Here is a 20,024-nt window from a genome sequence, read left to right as displayed (position 1 = left end):
AGTCTCTTTAATTTAATTGAATTGAACTCAATTCAATTTTATTTGTATAGCGCGTTTAACAATGGACATTGTCTCAAAGCAGCTTTACAGAAATATATAAACACAGGATACAGATTTTAAGTGTGTGAATTTATCCCTATTGAGCAAAAAGGTGGCTACGGTGTCGAGGAAAAATATGAGGAAGACACCTTGAGAGGAACCAGACTCAGAAGGGAACCCGTCCTCATCTGGATAACAACGGATAGTGTGAAAGTAAAAGAAAGTTCATTATGGTTTGTATATGAAGTCTGTTTGTTGAACTAGTCCACTGATCACTAAAGGAGACCTGAGTGCAAAACTGCATGTGGTAATTGCAGTCCGAAGGCCATCGCTGCAACCGTAGTCCCAGCAACCACAGTGAGAACGTCCATGTGGAATTGAGGTCCAATACAATATATACATATACAATAATTATACTCAAAATGTCAAAGTGCTTTATATATATATATATATATATATATATATATATATATATATATATATATATAATTGTTATTATTATTGTTATTATCGTTTTATTTTATTTATTTTATTTTATTTTTTAAATAAGACGAGGACAGAGGAAAATTAATAAATAAATAAATAAACAGACAGCTAAAAAAAAATTTAATCTAAATGTTTAATTAAAACTAGACATAAAAATCACAGAAAATATAAATTTTAAAGAGAAGATCAAATTAGTAAAACAATCTAAACGTGTTAAAATCTCGATATGTTTATCACAATCACAGATAAGCCCATTTGAAGTAGGATTTTAACCTGGAATTAAATCATTAAAAAAAAAACATTCAAAGAACCTGCGATCCTAATAACCTCTGAAATACTAGAGGAGACATAAAGGTGTCTCGCGATGGATGAGGTACAATTAACCCATGGTACTGACAATAAACCTGCCTCAGCTGAACAAAGTGCTCAAGATGGGATCAGTAAGATATACGGAAGCTAAACTGCTGAGAAATTGACATATCATTAGCAAAACTATGGAGTGATATAAAGCGAAGGTTCAGTTACCACCCCAACAGTGATTAAGTGTTTATTAAAGTGTTTTATTCCGCTTTGAAAACAAGTACAATATTTGCTTATTAAACAATGACAGATTATAGCTTTTATCCATGTCTAGATTATAGTTATGTTTAATGTTGTGGAACGTCCACAAAACAAGTTAGTTCCTGTTCTTACTTATGTTACAGCAGCTAAAAACAGTCGTTTCCTCACCTGTTTCTCTCTTGAAGTTAATAAAGACAAAAAGAAAGTGTAGTTTGTCAAGTAGTAGAGAAACTGGAAAGTGTAAACTCCCCTGTCCTGAAGACTTTCCTGTGGTAGAAAACTGACTGTTACAAAGCACTGACACTGGAGACTCCTTCCTCCTGTAGCGTATAATAATACTGTCTACGATTTATTTTAAACACATGCCACTTTTTTTTAAATTTTATTTTAGACCAGATTTAATAACCTAGCAAACTTAAAACTGACTTAATTGAGATACAGACACCATTCTGAGACATATTGGCCATGGCCCTCATTTCAAGAACTGCTAGCATAAAAATTTTAGTATACATGAGTAAATGAAAGACAGTCCCAAGAAAAGTTAAAGAAATCAACAAGAAAATGACTTAAGCAGAAGGTTTAAAGTATCTGATATAACATACCTAGGCATCAAAATGAGAGAAAATGACATAATGCTAATAATCATGCTAATTAAGCTAATCTACTTCAGAGGTAAAGCCACTAGCAGCTGCTTAATTTAGTAGTATATTCATGCGTGTTTGAATCATTTTTCTTTACTTTTTCTAATTACAAGAGACTAATGTTTATGAGTAAACTGCCATTATTGCTTTATTTCAAAGCAATATTCAGTGTTGGTTGGCATCAAGCAGCTAGTTAGCAGACATTAGCTAACTGTTGTTGGAAAACTAGCTAGTTAACGGTTAATTTTTCAAATATAGACTGGCAGTTTCCTCAACGGAATGTAAATTTTTACATTACAGTTCTTTTTCTTTTCTTTTCTTTTAAAAAAAAAGACCAATTAATAGTTGTAACCATTTTATGTACGTTTTTTAATACAGTCAGTCAAAGCATTAAAGAGTGATGTGTCGTTTGCAAGCAAGTCGACTCTTTGATTTGGTTCTCTGACTCGGCTCTTTGTAAGTCAAAGTTAAAGCATAGAAACGGTTATACTCGATTAAAGTAATCTTATTATTCGAATGAAGTATTTCTATTTTGAAAATATACAATACCAATTAACAAGTATCCATAAAATAAAGTACTTTAATTAATGGTTTCTATGTCACGTACCGTGGGTGGAGACGGAAGCAGTTGCGGGTGACAGAATCAAGGCAAAATAATCCAATAGGTGAGAGAAAGTTCATAGTCGTGAAAACAGGCAAGGGTCAGGCGATCAGGCAAACAAACAAAATGAGGCTAGGCAGAAATCGAGGTCAGGGACATAAACACTGGTCAAAACATTTAAGCAAAACTTACAAGAATACGGTTTGGCAAAACGGCAGAGAGCAAGTCTACTGAACGTATTACTTCGCGAGGTCTGTTTGCTTCCAAAATCTCTTAAGTGCTGTGGTGAGAGTGTGTGTGTGATTGGATGCAGGTGTGTGCGATTAGAACTCCGAGCGCATGCGTGTGTGGGAAGTGTAGTTCTTAGCGGCCATGTTTGTAGTCAGCGGTGCCTCCTGGGAAACTGAGTTGTGGCTTGGCTGTGATATGACAGAGCCCTCTCCCGAAGGGCTCACTCCGGGAGCAGAGTCCTTTCTGGGTCTATCCCGGGGTCGGGGTCCTGGATGTTCAGGGTGTGTTGCGTTAAAGTCTTTACATAGCTGCGGGTCTAGGATGTCTTGCGCCGGCACCCAGCACTGTTCCTCTGGCCCCTATCCCTCCCAATGAACCAGATACTCCAGCTTACCCCTCCTACGCCGCAAATTTAGGATATTTTTGATGAGGTAGGTGGGTTGCTCATCGATCTCAAGTGGGACAGGAGGGGTTTCGAAAGGCACATCCGTGGCTAGAGATCCCGTGATGATGGGCTTGAGTCATGACACGTGAAAGGAGGGAGCTATGCGACTGTGTCGAGGTAGTTCCAAACCGTAGATGACCTCATTGATCTGCTTGACGAGCTTGAATGGCCCTGTGTACCGTGGGGTAAGTTTCTTGCAGCCATGTGGCTGTCTTAAGTCTTTGGTGGACAACCAGACCCTATCGCCAGGCTGGTACTGTGGGTGCTCGCTGCGGTGATGCTCAGCCTTGAGCTTGTAGGTGCGTGCCGCTTGTACAAGGCGCTGGTGTGCGCTGGCCCAAATCTGCTCACTACTCTGGAACCACTGGTTAACTGCTGGTGATTCGGTGGGGTTCGCATTCCAGGGGAACAGTAGAGGCTGGTAGCCTAGCACACATTGGAACGGTATGAGCCCTGTGGCTGAGTGACGCAGAGAATTCTGTGCGTAATCGGCCCAGGGGAGGAATCTGCTCCAGTCCTCGGGGCTTGAGGCACAGAATATCCTAAGGAACCAGCCAATCTCCTGGTTCACTCATTCCACTTGGCCATTGGCTTGTGGGTGGTAGCCAGATGTGAGGTTGATAACGATCCCCATCTTCTCCATGAAGCTGGATCATACCCTGGACATGAATTGAGGTCCCCAGGAATCTCTGTAGCTCCTTCACAGTTAATGGAGTGGGCCAATTTACCACTGCCTGCACTTTACCTTGGTACATGGTGAACCCCTCAGGACTGATGATGTACCCCAGAAATGAGATGGTGTCCTTGAGGAATTCACACTTTTCAGCCTTGACGTAAAGTTGGTGCTTGAGTAACCTTTGTAGTACTTGTCAGACATAGTGGACATGTTCCTTCTGTGAACTGAAATAGATCAGGATGTCGTCGATGTACGTGATAATGGTACGTCCCAGCATGTCCCTTAGGATGTCATTTATTAGGCATTGAAAGACAGAGGGGGCATTAGAAAGCCCATACGGCATTACCAGATATTCATAGTGGCCTGAGGTGGGACTGAACCCCGTCTTCCACTCATCTCCTTCTCTGATCCGGACCAAATTGTATGCACTGCAGAGGTCCAGTTTAGTGAAGATGGTGGCAGCTCGGAGTTGTTTGAGGGCGACCGGAACTAACGGAAGAGGGTAGCGATACTTAATACAACACTGATTAAGACCCCTATAGTCGATGCATGGCCTGAGCCCTCCTCCCTTTTTGTCCACAGAGAAAAATCCTGCTGACGCAAGGGATGTAGAAGGTCTTATGTAACCCTGCTGTAGTGCCTCCTGGATATACTCCTCCATACCTCTCTGCTCAGTCTGTGAAAATGCATACACCCTTCCTCGGGGTGGCATAGTTCCCGGAAGCAGATCTATGGCACAGTCGTAAGGCCAATGAGGTGGTAATCCGCTAGCCTTTTCCTTGCTTAATGCCTCGCTGAGGTCATGATATTCGGGTGGAATGTGGACTGTAGCGGTTTTATTTGGGCTTTCGATGGAGGTGGCTGCTAGTAAGATCACTGGTGTCTGTAGGCAATGTGCTACGCAGTGGGTGGACAAGTGTGTGATCTCCTTGTTTGTCCATGAAATACCTGGGTTGTGTTGTTGCAGCCAGGGGAGGCCTAGAATCACCGGATGTCTGGCGGACACTGTGATTTAAAACACTACGCTCTCCTGATGGAGTGTGCTGGTCTGGAGGGTGAGTGGATCTGTACAATGGGAGACAACCCCCTTCCCAATAGGGGCCCCATCAATGGCCTGGATCTTACGTGGCTGGATTAGTGGATGAACGGGTATGTTGTACTGCTGTACTGTGTTCTGATTGATGAAGTTCCCTGCCTCTCCTGAGTCAATCAGTGCTTCTAAAGTACAAGACAACCCTGAGTGTTCCACTACGACAGGTCGCACAAATGTAGGTTGAGATACGATCGGGGTTGAGGGACCCGAACTCACCCCTGTCTGATGTGGTTTAGTCGTCTCGCTATCTCCTAGGTCGCGGTGTTGCTTGAGGGGGCACTGTCTGATGAGGTGTCTCTCCTCACCACAGTAGAAGCAACGAAACTCGCGACGCCGTCTCTCTCTCTCCTCCGCATTGAGCCGCGCACGCCCCAGCTGCATGAGTTCAGCGGGGATGCCTTGCACCGCAATTGCAGCATCACTGCGTACTGTGTGGCGGCTCTGTAGCAGGTGCTCTAGGCGGATAGCCAAGTTAATGAGTGAGTCGAGGGTGAGTTGGTCGTCACGACAGGCCAGCTCTGTCATTACATCCGGGTTCAATCCCTGGCGAAACATAGTCTTGAGAGCTGGCTCGTTCCATCCACTCCTGGCACCAATAGTGCGAAACTCTAGGGCATAATCTGCAACACAGCGTGCACCTTGCTTTATGGTTAGCAGTTCCTCCCCTGTCTCCTTGTTATCCGGAGAGTGATCGAAAACCATCCGAAATCAATCTGTCAACTGTTCCAAGGACGTGATGGTGCTGCTTTTCTGCTCCCATTCAGCCGTGGCCCAGAGTAGAGCTCTCCCGGGTTAACAGCTCCATGAAGTGGGTGATTCTCCGGGTCTCCGGCATCCCTGGGTAGCTCGTGAAAAACAGGGAGCATTGGCTTGTGGCTTGGCTGTGATATGACATTCTACTTGAATACTATACAACACTGGTTATATTGGCCATGGTTTTCATAATGTAAACAATACTCAGTGTCAAATATGACCATTTAATAAATGACGTATGAGATTGTACTGTACGAACAGAGATTTTAGTGATATTTAGACTAAAGAAATTTTCCTTAGTTAAGTTTGATGACATTCAAATCACTTGCTATAGCATAGGTTCCCAAACATTTTGGGCAAATGAGCCCTTATGGACGTTATGAAATTTCTGTGACCCCAAGTCTAGATGACTTATTTAATTTCCAGATTTATAATTAGCACTTCATGTTTTGGCATATTTATGCACAGTTTCTTGATCTCTGTTGTTCCACTGAGTCACTCAAGGTTGTCAAGGAACTAACGGAGGAAGACAGATGCTCCATTCCTACACTAGTGTACTGTGTCAATACAGTGGAAAAAGCTTCAAATAGCACGTAGATTCTTAATTTAAATGTGGCGTGTTAAAGTGTAAAGTCTTCAACAACAAAAAAAGATTTTGTAAAAAATCTGTTGTCATAATTTGTAAAATAAATGAATCATAGCTTGGGAACTGCATTGCTATAGGGTGCGATGACAGAAGATGTTCGCCAAGGTGAAATGTCCTTTGCCTTTAATTTTGACCAAATGATGACGCAAAACCTAATCTCAACACATTTATTGAGCGGCAATGGGATTGGCTATGATGCAATTTCATTTGGGTGTATATACTATACACAGGGTTGATGTAGAAGTCCCCAGACTGTGCTATCCATAAACCAGATTGGCAGAGCCCCACCCTACAACCTGGACTAGGTCTCAAACTGCTAGGACTGAGGTTTCAATCAGGTCCCTTAGAGAGGGATCAATAGATGCGGATTGGAACGATCTTTCCAATGGATGCAGCAAAATGGCTGAAGCATTTTAAAGCCATATGTGATATCTCATCAGAATGGCATCAGTGCACTTGCATTGGGTGCTTGGGCAGTATACTGAGTGTAGCAGTTGGGATAGATTCAACTCAGAATCAGCGTCTAAATATGCCAGCCTGAAGTGTTGTATCGACATCGGAATCACTGCACAGTAAGCTAAGAGATGTCAGAACTGGCGATTGCTTCTCTGATATGTTCAATGCCAATAATGGATACACAGGAGGTATTCTTCCAGGTAGCATAGACAGACATGGCTCGTTAGCCACTCAGAGCCAAAGATGTGTATACTTATGCCTGAAGGAAAAAAAAATTTACAACGTGCTAGCAAAATGTACCCATTGCCCTGCTAGTTTTCAGACAGCTTGACATGTGGACTCAACAGGGAGAAATAATCATGAGCAACCAGGCACTCCGGTTTCCTTGCCCAGTCCAAAGACATGCGCTGAAGGATGACTGGCATTTCCAACTTGTCCGTAATGTGTCAATGGGTGTGTGAATGTGCGTGTGATTGTGCCCTGTGATGGGTTGGAGAACCGAATCAAAGAGATTGTGCCTTGTGCACCCCGTCCAGGGTGTCCCCTGCCTTGTGCCCCGAGTTTCCTGGGATAGGCTCCAGGCCCCCCCGCGACCCTAAGATAAGCGGTATGGAAAATGGGTGGATAGATGGATGGATTTACCTTTCTTTTCTTGCAGATAGAGATTAGCACTGTGGCCCCAGATGAGGACAATGATCCCGAAACTGAAGCCTCACTAGAGGGAGAGGAAGAGGAACCAAAATGGGAACCAGAAAAAGAAAGTGGGCACGAGGAAGAATTACCTATAACGCCTTCGCTCATCCCATCAGGCTCTGGAGTACCAGGGGTTTTGTTCGGACCAGACACTCCGGGAGGTCTGTATTACACCAACCCATTCACCCACACACACACACACACACACACACACACACAACACTGTCTTACCAGTACTCACCATCATAAAAATTGCTTAATATCCATTTAACTAGCATTTTGATTAGTTAAATGTTTTTTTTATATATATATATATATATAATTCCTTAACCCCAATTTCTTACAATGCATCACCTAAACCATTGCTCCCATCATCTCTAACTGTCTAAACTTAATCATTGTCATCATGCAGTTCTAATCAGTCTCTTAACACCTAATCTTGTCTCTAACAAGAGGAAGAGCTGCGTCTGCGTCTGCGTTCTGGAGGTTCTGGGGATAGTGGAGCATCAGGGATTTCTGGAAAGATTCCTGATGCTAGAGAATACCATTCTGGGGAGCCTCTGGGATCTGGAGGTTCTGGGGGCTTGGGTTCTGGAGGCTCTGCAGATGTAAGCTCTGGAAATATTAGTTCTGAAGGCTCTGTAGACCTTGGTTCAGCAGTCTCTGGAGATCTTGTTTTAGGAGTATCTGGAGACCTTGTTTCAGGAGTATCTGATGACTTTGTTTCTGGAGTATCTAGTGGTTCTGTCTCTGGAGTATCTGGAGACCTTGTTTCTGGAGTATCTAGTGGTTCTGTCTCTGGAGTATCTGGGGACTTTGTCTCTGGTGCATCTGGAGACTTTGTTTCTGGGGTCTCTGGAGACTTTGTTTTTGGAATGTCCGGAGACTTTGTTTCCGGAGTATCTGGAGACTTTGTATCCGGAGTATCTGGAGACGTTGTTTCCAGAGTATCTGGAGACTTTGTTTCCGGAGTATCTGGAGACTTTGTTTCCGGAGTATCTGGAGACTTTGTTTCCAGAGTATCTGGAGACTTTGTTTCTGGAGCCTCTGGGAACCTTTTTTCTGGAGATTCTGGGGACTTTGGCTCTGGACCCTCTGGGGACCTTATTTCTGGAGATCCTGAGGAACATATTTCTGGAGATTCTGGGGACTTTAGCTCTGGACCCTCTGGGGACCTTATTCCTGGAGATTCTGAGGAACATATTTCTGGAGATTCTGGGGACTTTAGCTCTGGACCCTCTGGGGATCTTATTTCTGGAGATTCTGAGGAACATATTTCTGGAGATTCTGGGGACTTTGGCTCTGGACCCTCTGGGGTTCCATCTGGAGAAATAACATTGCTTCCTGGAGGAGGTCAGTACTATTGACTGTAGTGGAAACTGCATTCTGTACACCTAAAAACTGTGTACTCCATAGTGTAGAATGTGATGGGTTTTTACACTATTTGTTGCCTAGTTGTCTAGCTGGCCAGGTGAATGGTTTCTATTCTGATATTTAACTTCTTATTAATTGTTACTGCTCAAGTGATTAACATACTGTCAGGCCTCTTCTTGTGTTATGGGGCTTTAATTGATCTCTTACTGCATCGCCTTGTCTTTACCAAGAGGAGGAGATCTACGTTACAGTTAGCACTGGCCCCGAAGAAGCTTTTAAGGAGCCCGTTTCTGGGGAATCAGGGGTACTAGAGCCACCTCTACTCCCTGAGGAGCATGTGACTTCAGGGCCTCCTGAGGAATCTGAGGTTCCTGAGGAATTTGTAACAATCATCCCTACTCTACTGGAAGGTTAGTACTTCACTTGCCCCGTAGAGATCATGCTGTTAATATTTGCAACTTGGTAGCACAACAGCCTGAAAAAGAGCCATGGAGTCATAGGCAGCCCAACAGGCATACAATGGATCATTTTAACCATTAAAATAATATCCTTGTTTCATTAAGTAACGCTAACACATTTACTATACAGCATATCTACTGATACATTATATTTTCCTCTTCTCACAATCCTTTGTGCTTCATTTAACTGGCTGTGATGGGTTAAATGTGTGTTATTTGTGTTCCATTCATGAACTTCACTGCTCACTTTATCTCTTTGTCAAACTCTGTGCTAATCCTTCTCCTAACATCATAACGTTGTGTGTAACAAGAGGAGGAGCTGTTTCCCACCACCCAGACCCTACCCCAGGAGGGGGCTGGGAGTACAATGGGTTCAGGGCTACCTGACCCTGATGTTGATGTCAATGAAATTGAAGTCCATGAAGGTTAGTGTCCTACCTGTTTATTGTGCATTTAAGGTCAACCGACATGAATATTGTGAATTGCAACAACCATACAGAATTGATCAAAAATAAAAGAATATTCCACTAAGAGATATGCACACTACGATTGGTAAGGTTTGTACACTTTCATTATAACACATTATGTCCTCTGATTGAAATTCTACACTGTTTACATGTATTAATTGGAACACCTCTTTGAAACAGTCCATAATCTCAGACCTGTTATTTGTGAGGTTAGCCCATATTAAAAAAGTCATAACTCTGTAAAACAACTACGGATTAGTAATCCAGGTATTATATATGCGCATCACTGTTTGTTGTTTTTCTTGTAAACACCTCTGTGAATGAATGTATGCATAACTCATGTGTTTAAATGTTTAAAATATAGGGGCCAGAACACATCATGCAAATTACAACATGTGGCCCAAACTAGCTTTTATTTCTTGTTAGCATTGTTACATTTTATATGTCAGAGTGCTAGTTTAGGGCAAATTCTTTTTGAAATTCGTCCTCTGAGATCCCCACTTGGGCTGCTGTTTACTTTTCCCCAGCTCCCAACACTGCAATGCTTACCAGGGCTTCAGTGTTCTTGATTGTTTGGTTAAGGTATATTGCACTTGTATTGAAGACAGCAAAAACATGGACAATCCAGGGTTACCGAGGACCAACTCGGGAAACACTTCTATAGGTTAATTGTTTCTTCGGTTGCATTTTTTGATTCGTATTTATGTCTTTGTTTCTTTTTTTGTTTTGTTTTTTGTGGACACCATCTACTGGTTTGGTGGCCAGGTCTGCCCACCTGCCTGCTGTGTACCTGCCTGGTAGGATCTGTGTACTGTGAAGATGTGAAGTTGGTGAACGTGCCTCCTCTTTCCAAAGATACCACTCACTTCTATGCCCGCTTCAACAGGATCACTAAGATCAACAAATCAGACTTTGCTAACATGAGTATGTTTACTCGAATATTTTTATTACATTTTTTTTTTTTTTGCAATTATGGGAAATGTTATCGCAAACTAAATATAATTTATTGCAGCACTATTGAGTAGAGCTGGGCAATATGACAATATGACTGTATGAGTCCACAATATAGTAATAATAGTCCACAATCCTCTGATTTATACAGCTTTATATGAAATATGCTTCACTATTCGTTGAATTCTCTCTTGACTTCTCTCTAAATGTTGTGTTTTTTTGCTTTGCATCATAAAGACAAACTGAAGCGGATCGATCTGACAAGTAACGCCATCTCGATTATCGAAGACGGCGCTTTCTTTGGCCTACCCGCTTTAGAGGAACTGGTAATACGTGAAAACAGTGTGGCTCAACTCCCAGCGCTGCCAGTCACCATGACCCTTGTTGATGCCAGTCACAACCGCCTGGGCAGAACCGGTATCCAGAACGAAGCCTTCAAGGTAAGAGGGAAGGGGGAAAAAAAAATCATGATACTGTACGAGGAGGTTATGGGTGCAGGTTCAAGTAATGCTTACTTTTGATCGTTTCTTAGGTATTGCTTACTAGTCTAACAAGTTATTGTTTCTATAGAAACAACTTATAGTAACACAGAGACTTGTATGACAAACCATCCATATAAACTAAGACGAATAATAATTGTATTTAAATGAAATGTATATTCGTCAGACTCCAGTCTCCGGTATGAGCCCCAGCTTGTACGTTTTCCAGTGTGGGAAAGTCTTCAGGAGAGAGACATTTACTCTTTGTCGCTTCTTAGTAAGATGATTTGTATGGGGGGCACAATGGGGGGCTTAGTGGTTAGCACGCTTGCCTTGCGCCTCCGGGGTTACAGATTCAAATCCCGTCTCCGCTCTGCATTGGCAAGGTTTGCATGTTCTCTCCGTGATCCAGGGCTTTCCTCTGGGCACTCCGGTTTCCTCCCCAGTCCAAAAACATGTGTAGAAGGCATTGACATTTCCAAATTGTCCATAGTGTGTGAGATTGTGCCTTGTGCACCCCATCCAGGGTGTTTCCTACACTGTAAAACCGGATAAGTTCATTTAACTCCAAAAATTTGAGGAAACTAATTACCTCAAGTCGATCAATCAATTTCTTTAAGCCAAATACACTTAAATATAACAAAAATGTATTTTAATTGACAAAGTTTGAGTTACATTTTTGTTATATTTAAGTGTATTTGGCTTAAAGAAATTGATTTATCAACTTAAAAAATTTGAGGTAATTAGTTTCCTCAAATTTTTGGAGTTAAACGAACTTATCCGGTTTTACAGTGTGCCTTGTTCCCCAAGTTCCCTGGGATGGGCTCCAGGCTCCCTGTGACCTTGTGTAGGATAAGCGGAATGGAAAACGGATGGATGGATGACAAGTTAATAAGATTTTTTTTTTTTTTTTAATTCGTATTAACTTTAAGAAAGAAAAAAGAGAGTCTCATGAGGAAACAACTGTTTATAACAGGAACTAACTAACATTTCAGAAACTAGCATTTCCAGGACGTTTCATTCCTTATGTGATGTACTGTATATGGCGTAATTCTTGAACCAAATTTCTCACACGAATTACTTCACATATAAACCTTGATATTAACGATAGCACAAGAAAAACTCATCAAAATATTGGCACTGTACCGTGATACTAGTCTTGGTATTGGATGGGAAAGCACAGGATAGATGAATGTGTGGGATGATCTGTTTGTAAACATGCTGTTTCTGCATGGTAGGACATGACAGGACTACTTTACCTCTACCTGACGGACAACGGCATCGATCACATCCCTGTTCCTCTGCCTGATAGTCTCCGCTCTCTGCACCTACAGGTACCTGCACTCCCACCTCACTACTGCCCCCATGTGGACACTCCATGCGAAAGTGTTCGTTTAAAACATTTTTAAGCCAGGTGTGATTGTCGTACTTCCTATTATCTTTAAAATCAGACTAAGTGGACTATTTTTTTTTTTTGCCATATCGTATTGTCTACATCTACATAAGGGGTAAACATAGATTTACGCTTGGATTTAAATCTGATTTCGATTTTTGTTACATCCAAGTCTTCTTTAAAAGTCGCACACTTGATTTGAATCCTCAGAGTTCACTGGCAGACACTACACAATCCACACTAAAGAAAATTATTAATATTATATTAATATCATTTCAATCGTTTATTTAGTTTTAATTTATTAGTTCAGGAACGAAGCTCTATGGTTCTGACACGTAAAATAGCCAGGATATTTCCGTACACGTTTACGTACTGAGCTCGATGTTGGAAAAGTCGAAATATATATTTATGTGGAATTTATTTTACAGTTAAAAAGCAAAAAAGTTTGAGCTGTTTGAAGTGTCTTTTAAATCAAGAATCAAGACGGTTCAAGATGCACGACGGTTATTTCATAAAATATAATATGCAAGTTGCAAGTTTAACGATGCGCTACAGTAAAATGTGGCCTCCTGGGATACGGCCGGAATCTTGTGAAGGTTTCTAAATGGATGTGAAAAGTAAAGCATTCACATTGTTTAATTGTTTAAGTAATGGGGGTCGTGCTGTTATAGGAAAATAATCAGCAAATGGGTGAGGTGACATGAAGCGGGGCTACCGGTCCACCCCGAAGTGGGTATTATCCTAATAACAACATGGCCGGAATGGTTTTATTCCTCTTGTACCACAGCAATTACATTTAGATTAAAGGACACGTTGGTAATTTTTTATCCATTTATAGTTACAGCTAACGTCGTGTAGCAGCTGTAAACGGCTGCTGTCGTTCCCTTAGCGGCCGCCAAACTCCGGCATACTCCTCTGACACTGGAGACTCCTTCCAAAAATGTTAAATGAACTCGTCTTATTTAGAGGAAAAATTCACCATACGGATAACTGCACGCGTGGATTAATATAAAGCTGAGATGTGTAGCTGCTGTTAGAGAAGATTCGTCAACGCCATCTGAAACTGCGCTGCGGTGTAAGCGTTTTATGAGACATAAGCCGTAGATGTGAAAGTACGTTGCGGCAAAAGATGGAAAAAACCCCCGGATATTAATATTTTATCTGTTCCTCAGAACAACAACATCCAGATGATACATGAAGACACGTTCTGCAAACGGAACGACTTGAGCTACATTCGGAGGGCGCTGGAGGACATTCGCCTGGATGGCAACCCCGTCAACCTGAGCAGAACTCCACAGGCTTATGTGTGTTTGCCACGTATTCCTGTTGGTGCCCTTATTTAAAACACACACACACACACACACACACACACGTTTCCAACTTTTTTTTTTTTTTTTTTAAACTTTGGGCTGGAGTAAACACGTGTATGAATGCCTGTCTTGTACAAGAGGTTTTCTGTGCACACACACACACACACACACACACACACACACACACACACACACACACACACACACACACACACGTGCAATAAACACACATCATTTAACATGTTTAAATGTTAAATATGACAAATTAATATGATGTGTAGGTGAATATTTAAGAACAGTCAGATTCATGAAATCTGGAAGAAAAAAAATAATCAAAAATTTGGGAAGGGAGAAAAATAATAAAATTAAACAGTGCATATGCAAACTCCTTATTTAAAAATAAATCAAACCTTTAATGTATTTTACTTGTTTTCCATTTTGGACTGGTAATGATAAGCAGACAAATTAAATGTGTTTTGTAAAAAAGGGGAAAAAATGAAATAATAATTAATAATAATAATAATAATAATAATATTATATATTGTTAATATTCATACAATTTTTTTTTTACTCTGGTTAGCGTAAAATCAGTCACAGCTGGTGCTCACTGAATTTTGAAAAGGTAAAATTTATTATCTAATGCAATAAAAGAAGCATAAACATAAACATTTCCTGTTGTAAAGTCTGTATTGTAATATAAAAACGTAAATCATGATATTTTTTTTCTCCACATGAACTGCAAATATTTGGTATATAATTAATCAAAAAACAATTTGTTTTGTTTTGTCCACACGGGGGAGGGGGGTATAGAGCCTTCAAGTGACCCAGTCAGAGCTGTTGTACTGTGTGAGGGCGAGAGATGCTAAACCTGATTCATGTGTGCTTTGTATGGAAATACCACAAGTGAATAAAAGTTGTTTGGATGACCTCTCCAAAACAGAGGTGGCTTAACGTTTTTCATTGACAGCCTAGCTGAGGAGAACTCTAGCTCAGACCCTGAACGCGCGCGTCTCGGCCGTTCACATCAGTAGGATACCACAAAAACAAACAAAAAAAAACTTCAAGCATGGTGAATCATACAGCATCTTCCCGATAAAAATAAAAATGACACTCAGAATAAACAAGAAGCCAATTCCTCCATGAGAGGAATTCTTCCGTTCAGAAGTTCTCGATCAGCTTCTCAAATAAATCGAGGAATTTCTGTCTCCTCTGTATGGACGCTAGCTCTATTTCCTCCTCCGCCGCTGCCGCTGCTTTCTCGGATCCCTCCTGATTGTCGATTACGTCTCCTCCGATGCCTGCTCGCTGTCTCTCCAGTGCCGCTCTGTCTCTCTCCATCTTTGCTCTCTCTCTGTCCATCTCAGCCCTCTTCTTCTCCAGCTGAGCGCGCTCGTGCTCCACAGAGGCTCTGTCCCGCTCCACGGCGGCTTTCTCCCTCTCCAGAGACGCTTTGTCTCGGTCCAGCGCGGCGAGCTCCCTCTCCAGCCCGGCTCTCTCCCTGTCCAGGACCATCTTCTCTCGCTCCAGCACCATCCTCTCGCTTTCAAGAGCCGACCGGTCGCTATCGAGCATCGCCCTCTCGTGCTCCATGTCGTCCCGGTCGCTGCCCAGGTCTCGCCCCGTGTCGCCCGAGAGCCCGGTGTCTTCTCCGTCGACCAGGAGCTCGATGTCGCTGCGGAACGAATCACGGCCTCGTCTCCTGGGTTTGTCGGGGCGGTAGTCGCTGTCCTCGCCCAGCGACATGGTGGACACCATGGACTCGCTGTCGTTCAGCCTGCCCTCCATGGCGTCCTCCATCAGGGAGAACCACTGCCAGTTGGTCGGGTTCACCGTGATGCCTGGTGGAGGGTTCTTCATTTCCTGGGAGAGGGACGACATCAGCGCATGTAATAACGTAATCGGTAGAATTACATTATAGGACTTTAGACCTAAACTAACTAACACGTTCACCAAAGAAACCACGTCCATTTATCCAGTTATTAACACTACAGTTACCTTTATTACTTACGTCTACGATTACTGGTACGTTAACGAAGATGGAATATAACTAGGGCTGCGGCTAACGATTATTTTGGATACATGTCGATTATACAAAAGCAGAAACTAAGTGTTAACTGGTAAGAGGCTGAATGTTCTGCAGTAACACACATATTCACTCATCTGAACACAGTAACGTTACTTTACTCTTCTTACATTTAATACAATGACGTTATAACCCCATTACAGTTACTGCTCTTATAAAAACACAATTACTTTAGTTTATAAATATCGCATTGAACAACATATTTGATCAAAATGAATGTTTTAGTCAGAGTTATTGCGCTTCCTCTCCGAGTGATTGACGCGTGGACTCGCGCTCGTTCAGTGAAGTGTAACGGAGACTCGCTTGCCGTCAGGACGAGTCTTTATGTAAAATGGAAACACTGCCGTGAATTTATAACATTTACAGATAAGGATATAAAAGTAAAAATGGCATTTCTGCGCTGAAGAAAACACGTCTGGAACACATTAAACAGCACGCGCTTGCTTGCTCGCTCTCTCTCACTCACTATGACGCGTCTCGGGCAGAATCCGCAGGAAAATCCACGGTGATTTCACAAAATTGCAAGCTCCTCCGAATATTGTGGAATTTCTTTTCTTTTTTTTTGCGCTAATTTCTGCAAAAATTGCATCCACTTAGGAAAGGTTTTCACACTGCGGTCAAAGGCAAACGTTTTACTCCCCGCTCATGACTTCGAACACTAACGGTAGATTCATCTCTCATTAAATATGTACTGAAACATCACGAAGAACAATAACGCTTTTAGCAGAGATCGTTGATGCCTCTGGTAAGTGTGCGTAGCTAGTAAAGTTCGCTTGCTTTACTGATTAACGCTAGACTAATTCGAGTAGACATGGGAACTAAATACGTTGGACAGGCCACGCCCATGCCCACGCCCACAAGAGACAACAGCAGCAGTCTACACTACAAACGACTCAAACTACAAACGACGCAAGAGACAGAACTAGTGCCACATGTGACATCATCCCCATCATACGATAAGAATTTGCCATCCCGTGATATTGACGATATCGTCGATGACGTGTTTATACGCCGTAACGTGGGTTATAGTTTTAAGTCTATATCGTGAACGTGGGGTTAGTAACTGGTGTTGATCAGAAGCTTTACGGCAATTTTGTGCCTAAATATATCCAATCTGATCCGACTCCTACATTCGAACCCTGATAATGCTCGATATCGGATTCATTTTCCCGGAAGCAACACAGTTCGAGCTCATCCAAAATTTTATAATGCTATAAAAACAAATCCAGTGTATGATATGAAGCAACAGAGCGCCATTACTTCTTGGGTTAGGATAAAACTGGATTAGAGCGGTATTGTAAAACCGTACCTTGTATTTCTTTTTGAGATTTTCCCACTTCTTTCTCGCCTGACTGGTCGACATCTTCCTGTGGATCCCCATCTCCTTTAAGATAGCCCTGTAACACAAGCACACACACACAGCTTATAATACAGCCATACCTCTGTTATTACTCACCCGAGTTAGATATGTGTGCGTGTGAGAAAAATGATGGGTTATAACTACACTATTATTATTACCTCCAAGCGATGACCGACGTGTTCCTCTTTCCAGTGAAGAGGGCATCGTTGGCGGCGCGTAACCTCACAAACTTCACCAGCTCGGCTTCGGACACTTGCGGGGAAACAAAATAAAGGTCTTTTAATAATCATAAACACATCCGCTTTAAAAAGCGCTTACTTGATGACACCCTCACATGCAAGACCATTTTATATTAAGGTTGTCATGGCAACTGGTTTCCTCCATTTTCCCCTTTTTTTAAAAAAAAAAAAAACACTTTTATAAACTTTTGTCAATCTGTAACTGTTTAAAAAAAATTATATATATATATATATATATATATATATATATATATATATATATATATATATATATATATATATATATATATAAAAAACAAAAAGGCAGAAGTCCAAGGTCAGATGATCATGTTGCTCCCCCAGGCTGGTTGCCATAATCCCTCGTTATCGAAAGAAGACGTGGAAGTATTTATGCTTTTTTCGTTAATAATTTGCCATTTTAGAATTGCCATTTTAGATTCTGTAACAAACTATAAACGCTTCAAATGTACAACACGCTTTTATAACATCCTGTTTTTTCTTTCTTTCTAACACATGATCATATCATAGTTCATGAGGAACTTGTTTAAACATCCTGCCGTCCTTGCTCTTTTTTTTCCCCCCTTTCTTTTTTTTGGCTAATATTTATAACCCACAACAATGAATAAATGATTCAGATTATTTTTCCATCACTTTTAGGATAAGTAAAATGTCAATTCTGAGGTAAAATTTGCTTATTTCTGTAACTTTCTACACGTTTTTCCCACCTAAAATGACAGACATCATCGTTCATCAACGATTAGTGACAATTTTTTCAATCGCTGACCACTTGAACACTTGGCATACACGAGATTAACTTTAATTCAATTTGTTTAGCTTTTTTTTTTTTGACCCACTATTCAAACAGTAAAAACAGGATTATCTTGATCTGTTTACTGATTGACGATTAAGAGCTCTGACCTCTAATACAAGACTATTTTGGTGGGACAAATGAACTTTTTGGGAACGTGTGTGTTTTGAAACAGCTTGCATGTATATTTTATTAGTTTATATATGTTAGTTTTAGGGAGAGAATTTTAAAGCAAACTTACATTGTTAATGCACAGTACTGAGTTTATACAGATCTGGCAACCCGAAACTACACTTCTGTGTTATTATCACAGTTATAACTTTCACACAGTTGTTTTGTTACAAACAAATATACACGGTAAATATCTTAAAAACACCTCATCCTGAAATCAACACTTATTTTTCAGAGGAGTTTAATGTACTTTCGATGTCATTTCCAACCTTTAGAGTATTTCGCAGTATTAGGAGTATTACTGTGACTAATAATATTCAACTGGTTTCACTTCAAACCATGAACTACATTTATAAAGTACATTGAAATAATAATAACAGTAATAAAAAAAATTTATTCTATCAGGTGTCTGTAACTTTAGAGTTAACGAGATCATTTTGTCTCTTTTTTTCAATTAAATCACTAATTACAGCCACAAAAGGTATAAAATAAAATGAAATGATATTCTGGTTGTTTTATCAATCATAAACATTGATAAAATATTAATTTACAAATAATAATAAAAAAAATTGTAAATTCTTTTATTCGTGTTACTTTTTTTTTACGTACATAAAGCACTTTGACATTCGGGACTCGATATGAAAAGTGCTGTGTAAAATAAGATTATTATTTATTACGAATGTTTATGTTTATAATATATGGAAAATCTGCTTTTAAACTTTATTTGGAGTTCTTTCACCGATCTTTTTATTATAATTTTATTTAATCTAATTTTTTTAAAAAAAACCTTTTCCATAAAGCACTTTGAGATGAAAAGTGCCTATATAATTATTATTATTAATAATATTATTTTAAGTATAAGATACACTAAATGGAAGAAAATTGATTATTGTAATAAACAAACAAACAACTCTTAGCTGTAAACATATTTAATACCCAAATGTACAGTTTAATTACTTATTGTACATTTTTTATGCCGTAGCCTTAATATAACATGTCGTTGTTATTATTATTATTTTTTATTACCGTCTACACTTATGGAATATTTTACTGGAGTAATTCCTGTCAGGGTTTGAATAAGATCAATAACAGTGTGTTGTTTAGCAACGCCCCGGTGATTAGTGTCTGTATCACTACACAGGCGTTAACGTATAGTTTTTAAAAAACATAGGTGACTTAAAGAGGTTACAGCCGGTTCTACCCTCTCCTTTCGGGGGTATTTATATTCGCATAGGTTGATTAGAAACATGAAATAAACCATGAATTGCTGGGTGTAAGTGCACCAGACCGCGCCGCTACGCAGACGCCATGAAGCTAGTGCGCGAGGCTGCTCCGGAGTCTACTCGCTGGCTAGTCAACATGGCCGCCGTCGAGCGCGCGCGCGCAATAATAAAAGGGAAAAATGCAAAACGTTGAACACGTCTAAGAATATGCCGATTTTCCTTCTACTTACTCTTATACGTGAAATCTGGGCTTATCGTGGGATCTTCCGGTGGCGACTGCACGACATAAAATGCGTGATCCATGCCCAAAAAGTTGTTTCCTGCCGGCGCGAAGTGGTCTAGTGCCCGACACGAAGGGGACTTCGAACAAAATGGCGGACACTCCCT

General features: G+C 40.9%; 2 protein-coding genes across 2 annotated transcripts in view; one reads left to right on the top strand and one right to left on the bottom strand.

Annotated features, from left to right (window-relative positions):
- epyc (epiphycan) overlaps positions 1 to 14,050 on the top strand; it is a 24,953-nt gene extending 10,903 nt beyond the window's left edge. The window contains exons 3-12 of the mRNA XM_053650034.1: positions 7,287 to 7,482; positions 7,775 to 7,929; positions 8,027 to 8,637; positions 8,785 to 8,792; positions 8,926 to 9,105; positions 9,465 to 9,578; positions 10,386 to 10,544; positions 10,809 to 11,011; positions 12,289 to 12,384; positions 13,616 to 14,050. Of these exons, the coding sequence (XP_053506009.1) occupies positions 7,287 to 7,482; positions 7,775 to 7,929; positions 8,027 to 8,637; positions 8,785 to 8,792; positions 8,926 to 9,105; positions 9,465 to 9,578; positions 10,386 to 10,544; positions 10,809 to 11,011; positions 12,289 to 12,384; positions 13,616 to 13,786 (1,893 nt within the window). The 3' untranslated portion in view covers positions 13,787 to 14,050. The remainder of the gene's footprint in view (positions 1 to 7,286; positions 7,483 to 7,774; positions 7,930 to 8,026; positions 8,638 to 8,784; positions 8,793 to 8,925; positions 9,106 to 9,464; positions 9,579 to 10,385; positions 10,545 to 10,808; positions 11,012 to 12,288; positions 12,385 to 13,615) is intronic.
- si:dkeyp-38g8.5 (uncharacterized protein LOC568385 homolog) lies at positions 14,041 to 20,024 on the bottom strand. The gene is made up of 4 exons (XM_053650595.1): positions 19,868 to 20,024; positions 17,355 to 17,448; positions 17,146 to 17,233; positions 14,041 to 15,613 (listed from the first exon to the last, which is right to left on the bottom strand). Exons 1-4 carry the CDS (start codon positions 19,938 to 19,940, stop codon positions 14,912 to 14,914), a joined length of 957 nt encoding a protein of 318 aa, XP_053506570.1. The 5' UTR covers positions 19,941 to 20,024; the 3' UTR covers positions 14,041 to 14,911.

The sequence above is a fragment of the Ictalurus furcatus genome, chromosome 19, assembly GCF_023375685.1.
Source record: "Ictalurus furcatus strain D&B chromosome 19, Billie_1.0, whole genome shotgun sequence".
Lineage (NCBI taxonomy): Eukaryota > Metazoa > Chordata > Actinopteri > Siluriformes > Ictaluridae > Ictalurus > Ictalurus furcatus.
The sequence above is the reverse complement of the archived record's forward strand: the minus strand, read 5'-3'. Positions and strand labels throughout refer to the sequence as shown.